At 39.4% G+C, this 15,765-nt stretch overlaps 1 protein-coding gene across 1 annotated transcript; it reads right to left on the bottom strand.

Moving 5' to 3' along the window:
* Nucleotides 1-1,751: 1,751 nt before the first annotated feature.
* Nucleotides 1,752-12,763, bottom strand: ZNF800 (zinc finger protein 800). The gene is made up of 5 exons (XM_062491030.1): nt 12,653-12,763; nt 11,997-12,107; nt 9,621-9,716; nt 6,132-6,275; nt 1,752-3,757 (listed from the first exon to the last, which is right to left on the bottom strand). The coding sequence occupies exons 2-5, from the start codon at nt 12,055-12,057 to the stop codon at nt 1,998-2,000; spliced, it is 2,061 nt and encodes a 686-aa protein (XP_062347014.1). The 5' UTR covers nt 12,058-12,107; nt 12,653-12,763; the 3' UTR covers nt 1,752-1,997.
* Nucleotides 12,764-15,765: the final 3,002 nt, after the last annotated feature.

The following is a 15,765-nucleotide window of genomic DNA, read 5'->3' as shown; positions in this document are numbered from 1 at the left end:
CAACTTCAGCACAGTGAAATTCAGAATGTCCTTGAACTGGGAAATTAGTCAATAGGAACAAACTGAATTTATGGCAAATACTAAAAATTAGTAGAATTCAGCCAATAACACTACATTGTTTGCTCTTATACATTCATTTGTAATAAATTTAAAACAGTATATAACACAACATGTACCAAAGTAGGATATCACATCAAAGTCTGAGTTGTCCATCAATTAGCACTAACAGGGAGGACCAGGATGCATGATGAATTTTCTGCAGATCTCCTAAGGGGGGAAAGATCACCTTCTTCCACAGCTGCTGTTCATTAACTTGTCTCTGGTATACTCTTTTCCGGTTTCAGGAAGTTTGTTCTACACTGGGTCAAACTAAAACTGCATAGAGATAACTGAAAATTTAGAAGCATGTGCATTTCACTTCAACTGTTTCAGTGTTTTAGGAAGCTGAACTGTCCTACAAACAGTCAGAATGATTAATGTAATATGAAAAAAATCAGCTTATGAAAGTATTTCCTCCTTATAGTACCATTATCAACAGTTAGCAGTTCCAACAACAAACTAAAGTCTTTTTCATTCAAATGAACTTCAAACTTCCCGAACATCACTTGAACCTATCTGAAGAGAAATGGGAATAAATTAATACTTTGAGTTTACCCATATAATTGTTTTAAACTACACAACATAAATAATTTATAAGGTTAAATTTTTAATTATTCAAAATGCAGAAGTCACTCCCCCTCTAGAATTCAGCAAAATTCAGGGTTGAACTCAGTTCATTTTTGAAGTTCTGCCTAATTTGGTCAGGATTTATTAGAAAGTCACAAAGGTACCACATCACAATTTAACATAACTAGGTGGTTATTCACTGTGAAAGCTGAACTCAAATCAAGTCACCTCCCAGAAAACAGCACCAGAGTTGAAATATAGAACAAGGCACACATACCTACTTTTCTTTTTACCAAATATGCTAGAAAGATGATTCTGAGTAAGTATGTTGAAAACTCCTACAAGTATCACTACAGTCTCCATTATATTTTTGTACAATCCCCAAACTTCAGCCATCAGTTGGTCATTTTGAAATACAAAGTGACTGCACACAAATATTTTCTTTCTTAAAAGGTCCTCTAAAAATAGGCCACCTTTAAGAAGGCTATGGAAAACAGAATAACTACAAATATAACCCCTCCAAATATAAAAAATTTCCAGAGTACCACATAAGGAGAAGTTTAAAAAATTCTAGGCCAGACTTCAATACATATCAGTGTTTAAAGCAAAAACTTTGATAAGATTTGAACAATTTAAAAAAACTGAATGACCACAAGTCTCCAAACCCAGGCTTATACATGAATAAGCAATAAACAAATGAAATTGTAAATTTGATTAATTCAAAGGTATTTGCAGGCACCTAACCCAAAATTATTTTAAATCAAAGTGACGAAGCAACCAAATTACATTTACAAAACCTGTTCTATGCACTTTTGTTGACAGTGTGTAGACAATACAAAATAAAAATTTAAATTCACAAATGCTAATGCCAATAAATTCATAGAGATTTTTTTTCTGTTATCAGCTTTTACTTTAGTACTTTTAGTACTTCTTCAAGAGGTCACAGCAAAGTTAATTAGAGTTAAGTTATTCAAACCAAACAAAATTACTGTTAATTTTAAAAAATTACTATTTTAAAAATGTATGTATATTAGCTTGATTACAACAGATGCCTTAAGACAGATTAAAGAGTTGACTTAGTACAGTTTAGTCTACATTCCACCTTTCTACAATGACAAATTTAGATTTTAACTCTTTTCCAAAATGCTAAAAAAAACCCAAACAAATTTGACATCTACTTTTGCATTTAAGCCACTAAACCACAAAATCTATGGGAAAATATGTTTTCCGCAAAAAATCAACAAAAGCAAAATAAATGCAGTGGTATTGCTGGGGTTTTCTCTTTATAAAAAAAAAAAAAAAAAAAAGGACAAAAGACTTTTTCTTTTTCCTCACCAGACAACAGCTTTAGATCTTGTACTTCTGCCTTTGGTTTTACTTTCTTCAGGTGAATGAGATACATTTGCTTTGTGGGTTTTCTTATGATGTTCTAGAAAAGCTTTTCTGGCAAAGGCTTTTCCACATTTATTGCATCGGTGCAGAGAAAAGTTTTTTGTTACTTTTACTTCAATGCCAACATCAGCTCCTTCATACTTTTTACTGGGAGAATTAGAGGTGACATCCTGTTTTGAACCAATCTGTTTTGTTTCATCTCTCTGAGAGCCTCTTTTTGTCACCTTATTTAGAACAAGATCAATTGGCTTCTTTATTGCTCTTATTTCTAAACTTGCAGTTATTTTCCCAAGGTAGCGTGGTGACTTTTTATGAACCACAGTTATGTGTCTTATCACATCGCGCTTGCGACGCGTTTCGTAAGAGCAGAGTGGACACCTGTAGTATTTAACATAAATATTATTTCCATCTGTGTGTAATTCAATGTGTTTTGTTAAATTCTGTTTAGAAGTAAACTGGCGCTTACAGAGTTTACAATAAAGCTGCTTGAAGTCGAAGCCAGCTGAAAGTTTCGGCTTCCTGGTTTTCTGCTGGCCACCTGCAGCAGATGCATTGGTTGATTTAGGGGTTGATTTAGTGGTTGATTTGCAGGTTGATTTAGTGGTTGATTTAGAAGCTGATTTAGGGTTTTCAGGGTCCTGTTTGACTTTATTTTTCTGTGCCGACGATGTGTTCTTTCTCTCATTTGAATGATTTGTTCCCTTTAATTCACTCTGTGGAGAAAGCGCAATGGAAGGGGGTGAAGGTTCTACAGAATCTGCTGGTTCAACGTTTACTTCTGTGCCATTGGTAGTATTGTTGGGTCCTTTCTCTCTTTTAGAGTTCTTTCCAGAAAGAGTTATCTTGTGAACAATTTGCATATGCCTTTTCAGCATTATTTGTGAACTATATTTTCTCTTGCACAGAAGGCATTTGCATGCACTTAAATTGTATTCAGCCTTTGAAGACGACTTTTGTTTTCTGGTCTTAAAAGATTTTTTAGCAGAAACTGTATCCAAGAACAAAGGTTGCCCAGGCTTTGTAGCTATATCAGGGGTAATGGAATCCCTCCTTAATCCTCTATGAACTTCATCAAAATGCCTCCTTACATTGGCTTTTGTGGCAAATGATTTATAACACACAGGACAACTTCTACCTAAGGTTACGAGAACATTCTTATTTCGTCCTTTTGCAGAGCACTGGTTTGGTTTCTTTTTTGTTTCTATGTACTTCTTTAGCTCTTCCATCTTTTTTTTGTGTACTTTTCTTATGTGCCGGCGTACACTGCGTCTTGAATGAAATTCCTTCCTACATAGGCAACAAATCAACTGGTGGCCATAATCAGAACTATCCAGAGAGTCCGAGTCAGGATTTACTGCTGGTGGCTGTTCTTCAGGAGTAGGTATCACCTTGTTTGTAATAGGATCAGCAGGAGGTAATTCTACAGTCTCCCCAGCTGGGACTGGGGCTGGAGCTGAAACAGTCTTGGGTTGCTCAGTGCTGGGTTCCTGTATCTGTAGCGGAGCTTGATCGGGTGTATGGCTACTTTCTGTGCTCTCATCTGGGCTATCAGTCCTTGACACATATTGAAATACAGCATTTTGATTAGTTTCTATAGGTTCCAATGTAATGACATATTCTTGCTTATCTACCCTTGGGTAGATAGCTTCAAGAAGGTCATTTATGGCTTGACTCTGCTTATCTTTTGTATCTGGGAGGTCTGAGAAGAAAGGAAAAGGTATTTTTTAATGATTTGGTAATTTCCAATTACTTAAATTTCAAAGTAGATTTTAGCCACTACACAAATTCAGTATCCAAATTTCCACAAATCCTCTTTTGTACTCTCTGACCACTCAAAGGCTTTGAATAATCATTACAAGTTGCCTTTTCATTAAAAGTCAATGTCAGAATTAGCACCTCCTGCGTGCTAATGTGAAAGCCACCTGAACTAAAAATTTTTATGACTGGAATTAAGCTGGTCTTTAAAAAAAGTGTCAATTGGCAAAAATAACATCATTCAACTGAGCTTGTTCTGCAGGTGTGCAACTAAGCCTGAAGTATCATTAAAAACCAGTCTTCCTACTGCGGAATTATAGGCACTCTCAATAAAGGAACCTAATTCTGGAAATAAGCTCTTCTCTGTGAATTCTAAACAATCCTCACCTAAGAATGAAACATCTGTGTAACCTGAGCACTGCATGAAGATATAAGTAGATAATATTTTACAGCTCTCAGTAATATTCTCTTTTTAAATGCCAAATTAGTTCATTGCTCTAGTTCCCTGTGTGACACTCAAAGCATCTGCAATGGCACAACTAGGAAGCCAGGGTCCTACAGCAAAAAGGTGAGATAACACAGTTCAAATTATTGTGGATAATTTTAAAGATGTGAGTCCTGGTAACAGCTAACTAAAAAACCACAGTCAGTTATTCCTTCCACACACCCAGAAATATATGGAAAGTGGCAGTACAAAAAAAAAATAGGCTGCTTGATTGCTCCAAACCCATTTCATAACACTGAATTTTTAACAACTTCTACAGTCAGTTTCAAAGGAGCCTACCTGTGTAGTTTTCACCAAGAGTAAAAAGTCCTTCCTATTTCATACCACCTTTTAAGACTACTTCATGACTATACTGAGCGCATGAATTTTTTCACCACCGTGTGCTGAACTTTTATTCCTGCCTCTTGTTCACTATCCTATATTTATTAAAAAACTCCCACTTAGTTCAGTAACTACAATCAATTTCATATAAAGCACAAGTATTTATACAGTTTTATTCAGAGCATGCAGTATTATTCCTTTTATTTGCACCTCTCATAGTGAACAGTAGAAGTTATTTTATTTGTATGTTGCTTGCATGTTATTTCATATTAACATATTAAAGTTAATCAGAAAGTTAAATGAAGGCTAGAATATCAGGAGCTGGACATTAAGTCTTTCCTCAGGGTAATCTTGCTTTGCTTAGAAACTCTTGCATCTAAAGTCACATTCACTTCTAACCTCACTATGAAGCCACAAGTCACCACTTCTCACACAGAAGCTCTGTGACTCTTTACTGGCCAAGCAAACTCATTTAAGGAAGGTGACAGTACCAGCCTTTTTCACATTCTCCTTTCAGCTGACACTATGTGCTAAAAGAATCATCAAAGTATATCTCTGTTCCTAATTTTTGAAATATTGAGGCAGGAAGGCATTAATCAGGAAAGAAAACTCCTCATTGCACCTATATTGATCTAGTTAAGAGATCAAGATAATTAGCTTCACAAAATATTTTTGAAGGCTGACACATTTCCAAATTAATCAACTTTACTCAGATTAACAAAAAGTCACCACTGGAATGAGACTGTAACAAATTTCTTTTTACATAAGAAATATAGTTGTTGTCTATTTCGTCATCATTTAAGTTACTTCTTTAAATAATAAAGTTTATTTTCTACAACAAAGATGTTGGGCTAGGCATGATCATATAACATATGCAAAAGCAGCAAACAGTGAAGTAAGGGAAAAGAGACAGCATTATTCAAGCACAGACCCTTAAACAAAAGGGTAAACTTTTAGTGGGTGTTTCATACTGACTAAGACCAAAATACTGTATCCATGACACAACCACTGTAAGGGCTTCCTCAGTAGAGGAGAATATTAAGAATATTGACCCAGGTCACTTCACAGGTGCAGCCGAAGTCCATTAGAGCTATGATGGACTAAAACTAAAACACCCTGTTAGAGCCAGTCTTCTGTGAGATGAGTTTCCCAGTCCTTTGACATGTTTTTGGTATCTTTCACAATAAAGTACAGATGGGAAAGAAAAAGTAGATGAAGGAATGGAAAGTGTTAAGAGTGACAAATAAAAGGCTAGATGCATAAACTAGCTATCAAATTAGGATATTTGCATGGCTTTTGGTTGTTAATTCATATAAAGTCATTGCTGCAGCTCCTCCAATAACATAAAAGTGATCAACATACATTTCTAGAAAAATTTAGACCCATCTTTTAATTCCATTTTTGTTTCAGCTATATTTGTGTAAATGGTAAAGAAAAATAAGTTTTTCAAATCCACATAGCTTTATTAAACATTTAAATTAATAATACTTACTATCATCCATCTGCAGACTTGGAGGACAATAAAACTTTTTATGAGTAATTAAATTTGGTAATCCTCTGAAGAGACTCCGGCACAATTTACACTCAAAAATGGTGTCCACATCTTTTAACAAGATATGTTTAAGTTGTTTCGTTCCTGTAATAAAAGAAATGTTACACTTAAGGAAGGTTTTCTGTTCATCTCTTAATGCACATCATGCTATGAAAGCGGAAATATTTTACACCATGAGTAATTATAACAGCATTTTATCTTTTGTTAATGCTACTTCATCATTTGTACTGTAAGTTTATGATACATGCTCCAAATTTCACTGTGAAGACAAGACTATAATGAAAAAACCCCTCAAGGATGATACACATTACAGTTTACAGAGAAAGTGCAACGAATTACAATAAAAAACTAACATCTAACATTAGAAAAGAGTTCTTACTGTGGTATTTGGTTGTTGCAATACAATTGCCCAATAGGAAAGAATAAGCACCTAGAGCATGTAAAGAAGCCTGTAGTATTTTTTCTTTAGGGTTACCCTACAGTTCTAAGGAAACAAGACACATACAGCTATTTCACATAGAAATGGCACCTGATAAGGCAAAAAACTAAAATATAAAATAGATCAATGAGAATAACCAACAGGTCAAGAAATGTTACTATGCACAGATATCTGACCCAAGTCCAAAATGATGACATTTAGGCAAGATAGTAGAAGTGTAGGCATATTCTCAGCCTGATGAAAGGAAAATACATAGAACTTAAATCTGAAAGATCTCTATTAAAACACAGAGAGCACGATAAAATACGCCAGCTTTCCAGACTATTATGCATTGTATACAAAGATAGTTAGATCTAGCATTGTTGAAGTATTCCAGCTCCTGTCATTTTTTTACACTTCAAACTTACTCCTTCATTTCTCATCTCATGAAAATTATGAATGTAAGGCCTAAAATTAACAATAGATTACTAAATGATACTTACCCACTCCAAATTAGAAAGTAGCACTAACTAAACAAATTCAGCTAATTTATCTATCTTGATTATTCTTAGAATTTAATCACTCAAAACTAATGAAACAAACAAAAATGTAACAAAACGGGACCATGAATATCAAACACCTAAGGAAAGCAGCATCAAGACATTCTTCAGACTGAATTAAAAGGTCAAGTGTTCTGACAACTCATCACACTCTTAAGAATTCCTTTCAAAGCTCAAACTCACACTCCAGATCTATTTTCTAAATTAAAATATTTTAAATATTAATAATTTCATAATAAGTAATAGTTCAATACAAATGGACCTTACCAAGAAAATATTTCTTGGTGGAATAATAGTACTACAAAGCTTTTCAAATCTGAGTTTCAGCAAAGCACAGTGTCTTCTTCAACAGTTCCTTAAAAATGGTATCCAAACTTGACCATCTGAGGCTACCACAGTTTCTGTCCCCTCCTATGCCCAAGTCATATCCACTGCTTTCTTTGAGTGTTACTAACCTCACCTTCATTTGACCTGTGTTTTTACAAACAGATGACTGGACAAATATTTAGATATTGTACAATTTTTATTTGTTGTTGAGTTTTCCCTAAAATCAAGTTTTTTACTCAGATCTCATAAACAGACATTTGAATTTCTGCATATAAAGAAAATACAGATGAACAAAGATGAAGATGCTCCATGCAGATAAAATTCCATGCTGTTCACACATGCCCTAGCCACAAACCTCAGTCTCAAAATAAAATAATCTCCACTACTACCCAATCAAGGGACATACAGGCTCCTCATTCTCCATTCTCTTCTGTTTCATTGGTATTCAGTCTCCTGTTCAGGACTGAAATGTTTTTTTCCAGTACAAATTACTGGATTTAAGAATTACTGGATAAGATTAAAGGATTTATGACATATTGGAGATCATACTCTATGACATGGTAGTCACTCTGGCTTCAAATCATCCTTATACAACTGTGAAACTTCACAGGTGGGAGTAAAGAAAAATAATTGGTCCTTTTAAATTAAACTGCAAACATTCAGAAACTTCTGGAAACAGCAAAAATTTAAAACATGCACTGATTTTGCGGACACAACAGGCAGAGGAAAGCAAAATCATCTCCTTATTCTTCACCAATGGCAGACAGTGGCAACAAGTCAATCTTCTGCCAGTACATGCTGCCTCCAGCTTCCTGGAGAAGACTTACTGAAGTCTTCTCTATTTTGCAGTTACATTTAACTGTATATTGTGATGGGAACGCAGGTGTTTTTTTTAAATTCTGTTAAAATTTGTAAACGTTGATGAATAACATCAAAGTCATAAGAAACTGGTACAGGAACACCAGCAATAAATATCTCTCTATCAGAAATACCTAAATTTATGCCTACCGCAAGCAGTTTCTTTTCTACAAAAAAATAGATTCAAATTCACTTTTTATTCTTAATGCTTTGAATGACAGAATCCTTTGATAAAATTACTTAAACAGTTATGTACAATACTCTGTCCAAAATTTCTATTCCTTGACCACAAGAATCAAATACTCTCCATAATGAAATGTTGCTTGCTCAAAACTAGCTGGTAAAATCTTTGTCTAAGTCCTCTTGCCTTTTGTCCAATCTCCCTGATGCAGGTGACTGATGATATCAAAGTAAGCTACCAACTTAACACGTGCCAGTGAGGATGACCTGGAAGCAGCTCAGTGACAAAGTACATGCAACTAGTTTGTGCCACTACCAGTACATAGTCCTTTAATCTGCTTCAAGCAAAAGAAGCCTGTCACTCATATCTAAGGCTTCAAGCAATCTCAAGCAAACCAAGAAAGGTTACTAATGAATAATCTCTCATTCTGTTTTTCTATTAAGCTATTGAAATGCTAGTGGACAACTAAAACTGTGCCCTTTTACAAGATTCAGACCAGCCATGCATCTCATTACACAGCAGCAGTGTTTTTATACATGACACATTTAATATACTTAAAAGCTCTATGTGAAAAAATCTAGAAACACATAGATAGTAGCACTAAAGACCAAGAGTTGTGAAAATAAAATGTTTGGTTTGCTGCCATATCTCTGAAGGTTTCAATCCTCTCTGGCATGCCCCCCAAAATGCTTAGCTGTTTATTGCTAATTGTTTATTATATTGTATTTCAACTCCCAAAATCAATCAAGGAACACCTTAAAAGTAATATGATAAAGCAATTTAAGACATTCAAAATGAAATATTTTCTTCACCTCAGGAGTTCTATGATAAACTCATGGACAACAGCAGCAGAAATTACACAAAGCAGAACAACAAACTTAATTTCCAAGGTTTTTGAAGGATAACTGTAACTGTATCTTCATTACTTTCTATGAAAACCTTTATTAAAAGGAACACATTCCAAAAATCTACAAATATTTTACAAATATGCATAAAGTCAGGTGCTGGTTATTTTAATATATTAAATAAACATAACTCTTTTAACAAGGTAATGAACTTCTTAAGGGTCAGGCATGGTTTCCTACCTGATCGGAAACACTCGATGATTTGTTGAATACCAGATTTTGATGTTTGCAGAGGCTGCTGTAATAATGGAGGATCACCAGGTTCCAACAGATGCACTGAAATACATAAAAGGGTAATGAGCCATTAGAAAACACTCTGGTGATTTCTGTAATTCAGGAATTTTCCATACATACAGTAAGCTAGCTAAAAAGAACAGTCAGGACTACTTACTCTATGTAAGTAAAAGTAGCCTTACTCTAAAACTTATATTGAATTAAAAAACGCTCAACATTGAATTTTCCAGCCATGATAACATCTGACAGTTTGCTGTCATTTTGATCACCTAAAAAAACATGTATTCAAAGCTAGGTGTTAGAAACACAGAAACATAAATACATAAAACCGAATTAACTCATTAGAAATGTCTGTCCATTAATATAATTTCCTAGAACAGTCTACTTTACTCCCATTGTTAAAACCAAATGAGCATTACCAAATACTGTACTACCAGCATTACCAAATACTTCACAGCACACTATATTATTTCAATGTTACCAGTATGCACCTAAACACTGAAGCCAAATTTAAAGTAGCAATGATCAGAAAAACGCATAGCTACATAGCATATTCCAAAAAAATACTACCATAGTATTTTTAACCACTAAAACTACATTCAATAAACTCTTCAGGCTCAAATAAACTGCTGAGGGAATACTTTATTTCTGATGTTTCATTCCACATCACATTCTTTGCAGAAGTTATTGAAACTAAAACATATATTAATCAAAATGTTTAGCCATTCCAATATGCAGTATCTATGCACATGAAAATTAATAGCCCTTCACTGCTGTATATAGGTATGGCAATTAAGCTTTGCCCAGAGGGAAACCCACATTTGCAGGAATAAGAACACACCTTTAAACATGTGTATGCAAATTTATTAGCTAAGTTTTCTTTTCTATTTCTTATTGACTAAACAGCCAGCCTTGCACTTCATAAACTGGCTCCCATCTTAACAATCTAGCTTGATTTTAACCCCATTTTAGGCTTTTAATTTCTCAATTAAGCACTGAGATCTCTAAGAAAACTATTTTTAATAAAGGCCAGTTGAGGCATAGTATAAAACTATTTAGAGGTGATAAGTGCAAAAGACTAAACAAATTTTGACAGGAACGTTGAGCTAAAAGATAAAAGGTTATAAATAAATTCTAGCTGAAAAGAACATCAGAAAACAAAGCACTGTAAAAAAGGACAACAGAATGAACACTACCCAACTATGCTGGTTCTGTAATATATCATTTATACAAACACATAATAATCACAACAAATCAACTAATCATTTGGGGATTTCTAACACAATGACATATTGTATTCTACTAGCCTACTCCCTACACTTCAAAATAAAACATTTTGGTTTGCATACGGTCTCTAACATGCATGTGAAATACCTACTGACATCAAGAGGAGTAATACTGGTGAAGCAGACCTAACACATCACTATTAATTTGTCAGGCAAGAAAAATATTTTCACTTTTTTAAAGCATGAGAACAACTCAAAACCATTTCATCAACACCAAGAAATGTTTCTACTAACTGAACAATATCTGCACTCAAATAACATTTCCCTAAAGGGGCATAATCAAAGTCACTATGCTCACACTTCCATCTGTCAATTCCCCAAACTGTCTTTCTTCCCAAAACAAAAGTGAAAGCATCCAAATAGCACCTTTCTTTCAAAAATGTAAGTGAAAGCATCCAAATAAACTCTGTAACAAGGCAAAAAGAAATAAATTTGCCTTTAAAAATACCAACTATAACAATAAGCAGAATAACTTCAAAAGCATCTAATAGGTTGGCTGAATCTCCAGAATATTCATTACAGTTTCCACTGATGGCATCTTTCACCTCATGCAGGCACAAAATGTTAAGGAGTTGTTCTGGGACTTCGTGGAATTTTTCTCCTCTGAGAATACGACGTTCAATTTCACCAGAATTCACCAGAGAAGACAGAGCAGAAATATAAACAAAAAACACAAACGATTGTCAGAAACCCCATTTTATATAAAAAAACCTGAGAACACTGTTTCACGTTTGGAAACAAAATGGTCAGTTGTTTCATACAACTGCTTGCCTTCCTCTGCTGACTGCATACAATGCCCATGTGGTAGCCTGAGGATTGTCCCACATCCAGGAACTACAATATTCGCTTCCTGAAATGATTTTAAGGTGACAGTTCAAGGATACAAAAAAAAAAAAAAATTTCCAACCAAAACTCAGAAACTTCTTGTACCCAGAGCTCACACTAATGATACACATTAGCAATCCTCACAACAGTTTCTGCGAGCTTTCAATGCAGGAGATATGCAAAACAGCCGAAGCATCACACACCACTATACCTGTTTCACAGCATCCATGGTGATGGTGGTCAGTCTGACAACACTTGTCCCTTAGAGGCATTTTCCGTGCGCACGACCTACTTTCCTTCTACATCCAGCAGCTCGTTTCCGCTAAAATAAGCAAATTAGCTGTCACCGCCGAAGCACAGGCGCCTCAGGAGCGCGCCAACCCCGCACACCCACTTCCTACGGCATCACGGCCGGGCAGGCCGGAGGCAGCGGCACCCCTGGCGCAGGAGAAAGTTCCCATTGTTTTCGGCAGGTCTCACGACGCCCTCTGCAACGGCCGCGGCGAGCGCGGCCCCGCTCCCGCCCCGCCACCACCTGCGCCTCGGCCGGCGCGGAGAGCCCCCGGCCGCCGCCCTGCCCACCGAGCCCGGCCCGGCCGCACGGCCCCGCGCCCCCTCCCGTGGGCGGCCCGGCCGCGTTCCGTCCCCACCTCGCAGCCTCGTCCCGCGGCCCCGCCGATGGCACGGCGTCCCTGGGCTCCCGAGGGGAAAGCCGCGTCCCCCACAGCCCGGGCCGGGCGCTCCCGCGGGGCTGCAGGAGACGGAGCGGGGCGCTCCCGCCGCCCGCCACGCGCAGCCCGGGCGGGAGGGGCGCGCGGCCGCAGGTGACGGCGGGCGCGACGGGCGGGTGCCGCGGGCCGGCCCTACCTGGAGAGGACGGGCGGCTTCTCCCTCCCCGAATTAAACTTTATTCGCCCCTGTCCCGCCAGAGCGGCGGCCGCTGACCCCGGAGCCGGATGGGCACGGGGGCAGGAAGTGACTGCGGTCCTGGCGGCGAGCGCCCGCCCAGTGCGCAGGCGCCGCGCTCGCCGCTCCCCGGCCCGGCCCGGCCGCACAGGTGCTGGGCGGCGGCTGCGGGACGGGGCGGGGGTGGTCCGGGCCGCGGGACGAGGCGGGCGGGCTGAGGCGCGGCGCCTGCCACGGGACCGAGCCGGCGGGCGGAGAGCGCGGCGGGAGCCGGCGCCGCCTTTGTCCCGGCGGGGAGAAAGGCCCGCGCTGACCGCCGCGCGCGCCTGTGATGCGCAGCGCTGCCCTGAGGGCACCGGTGCCCGGAGACAAGTGGGAGCAGCCGACATCCCTGGAGCTGGCGTTTCTGCCCCCTTTTCAGCCATTACGGTGTAAAAGAAAATGAACTAAACCACCAGCTGTTTTACTAGACCTACCGAGGAAAAGGATACATTAATGTTTTGAACACCTGGAGGAAAAACTCGGGTTCTGAAAGTTGTGCGTTCTCTATGGCAAATACCTCCCACAGGACGTCGGTGCAGTGCAGTGAGTGGAAGGGCAGCCGGTGGCTCCAGATACGTTTCCACAGGGTCCTGCTTACTCCTGTGCTCTCTTAGTGCACTTCTGTGGGCACCTCGGGTTGTTGAAATGGTGATACTTAGCTTTTGCCAAAGAGAAGGGTAAGATTAAGTCTTCCTAGACTTCAGGAAAAACTTCTGCCGTTGAAGAAAACTCTGTAAGGTAATGTCAGGAATAAGCACACCATTACAGGAAAAATGCAGTGATAGTACTAACACAGAAACAATCTGTCAAGCTCTGTATTGTAATAACATCACTTAATGGAGATAGGTCTGATGGTTTCAAAGTTCCAAGTCACATTACAGTCTGTTCGAGAGTAAGATGTCTCACACTTTCTCAAATCAGACACGGAGAGAGCTTAACCACCTGTGGCCATCAATTTGTACACAATGTATTCTTTTAAAGTACGTTTAAGAAAAAAATGTTGCTGCATAGAGGTAATTGTGGCCAGAGAAGAGAGGAGTGAAAATACTTAAGAAAAACAGCTCTGCAGACACCCAAGTCAGCGAAGGAAGATGGGGAGAGAGGCACCAGAGCTGGGAGTCCCCTGCAGCCCGTGGTGCAGCCATGGTGAGGCAGCCGTGCCCCTGCAGCCCAGGGAGGACCATGAGGCAGCAGAGATCCACCTGCAGCCCCTGGAGCACCCAACACCAGAGCAGGTGGATGCCCAAAGGAGGCTGTGACCCTGTGGGAAGGTTCCTGGCAGGATCTGTGGCCTGTGGAGAAAGGAGGCCGTGCTAGAGCAGGTTTGCCAGCAGGACTTGTGATCCCATGGGGGACCCATGCTGGATCCTGAAGTATGATCCTGAAGGATTTTCCCGTTGATGAAAAGGACCCACGCTGAAGCAGTTCATTAAGAACTGGAGCCTGTGGGAAGGACTCCTCTCCCTGAGAAGGAAGCAGCAGCAGAAATAATGGGATGAACTGACCGTAACCGTAACCTGTCCCCCGTGCACTGCTGCTGGGGAGGAGATGAAGATTTGGGAATAAAGTTAATCCCTGGAAGGAGTGAGAAGTAGGGAAAATGTGGTTTTAAAATTCATTATACTTCTCATTATCCTACTCTGATTTTGATTGTATTCAATTTATTTCTCCAAGCTGGGTCTGTTTTGCCTGTGACAGTGACAGATTTCTCCCCATCCTTTTCTCAACTCATAAGATGTCATTATATTTTCCCTCCTCCGTCCAGCTGAGGAGAGAAGGGATAGAGCAGCTTTGGAGGGAAACTGGCGTCCAGACAATGCCAATGGCCATTCTTTCTTGTCCTTTTCCTATTCGCCTCCACAAAAGTGTCAAATTCCTCCTTCTTAATAACCCCCCATTCAGTGAAGCATTTGGGTTATGATCTCCTCTCAATGTTCTCTTCACGACAGACAATCGGGGTTCCTTTAGTCTCTCCTTCTGCCACATGCTCCCTGGAGCCTTGTTGGTTACCTTCTTCTGGATACTTTTCATCTTCTAAGTATTCCTTGCCTACTTAGGAGTCGAAATTGGACACAGTGTTGCAGATGTGGCCTTGCAAGATGAAAGTAGAGAATAATCACGTTCCTTCACCCTCTGTGGCGTGGATGGGGCGCAGTACAGTGATTAGTCCTAATTACCCCAAAGTTGCAGTGTTGACCCTCATTTCCCTTTTTGACTAGGACCTACAGGTTCTTTGTGCAGAGCTGCTATCTCATTAGTCAGTCTTCAGCCTATACCATTGCTTGGGGGTTTTTGCCCTGGGTGCAAAAACCTGAGGTTTTATCCTGTCAGAACGTTCTCATCTTATTCAAGCTGTCCTCCAGTATGTCAGACACTCCCCGGTTTCAGCCACTCATTTCATCATAAAAGACCATGACAAAGGTTATACCAAATGGGCCTTTCTACCTTCCCCCTCTCCAATTTTAGAAATTCCAACTAAGGTCAAGTTCTCTCTTGCTGTATTTTTGGGAGGTGGAAATGTGTATTTTTGGAAGATGGCCAAACAGCAACTGAAATCTTATTCTGTCTTAAATGCATTTTCATAACTTTTGTGTTCCACATAAAGGAAGATCTTAAATGGGCACTGTTGCATGCATGTGTAAATCTTAGGGGTTTAGCTAACCTTGTAGCCGGTTTGTGGGTGGAAGACTCTAATCTGTATATTGCTGTTGAACTCCGCAGGTAGTTTACAATTACAGTGTAACTAATTAGTAACCTGGGCAAACAACCACACCCAAATTTTGACCAGTCAGCCAGTCATGTGCAAAGCTTCTCTGGGACTGATAAAAGCTGCCAGCACAGATCAGGAGTTCCATCTGACCTAGCAGAAGGTGCCTTCAGGAGGGTGCTTGCAGAGTGGAGTCCTTTCAGCCAGTAGCCGGCCATTGAATAGGAGAAATTCGGATCCGGGTAGCAAAGATTCTGGTAAAGCTCACTTCACAACCCACTGCTGCTGTTGCTCATCCAGGAGGTTGAACTGGAGCTGGGATCCA

This window comes from Cinclus cinclus, chromosome 4 (assembly GCF_963662255.1).
Source record: "Cinclus cinclus chromosome 4, bCinCin1.1, whole genome shotgun sequence".
In the NCBI taxonomy this organism is placed as follows: domain Eukaryota; kingdom Metazoa; phylum Chordata; class Aves; order Passeriformes; family Cinclidae; genus Cinclus; species Cinclus cinclus.
This window is presented reverse-complemented; position numbering and strand designations above follow the sequence as displayed.

What these genes read in the sequence shown, in the direction of transcription:
- ZNF800 (XM_062491030.1), bottom strand. Translation starts at nt 12,057, where the DNA reads ATGCCTCTAAGGGACAAGTGTTGTCAGACTGACCACCATCACCATGGA. An exon ending in CCATGGATGCTGTGAAACAG is followed by an intron (nt 9,717 to 11,996) that starts GTATAGTGGTGT and finishes TATGTATTTCAG; the next exon opens with TGCATCTGTTGGAACCTGGT. An exon ending in CATCGAGTGTTTCCGATCAG is followed by an intron (nt 6,276 to 9,620) that starts GTAGGAAACCAT and finishes CTTTTATTACAG; the next exon opens with GAACGAAACAACTTAAACAT.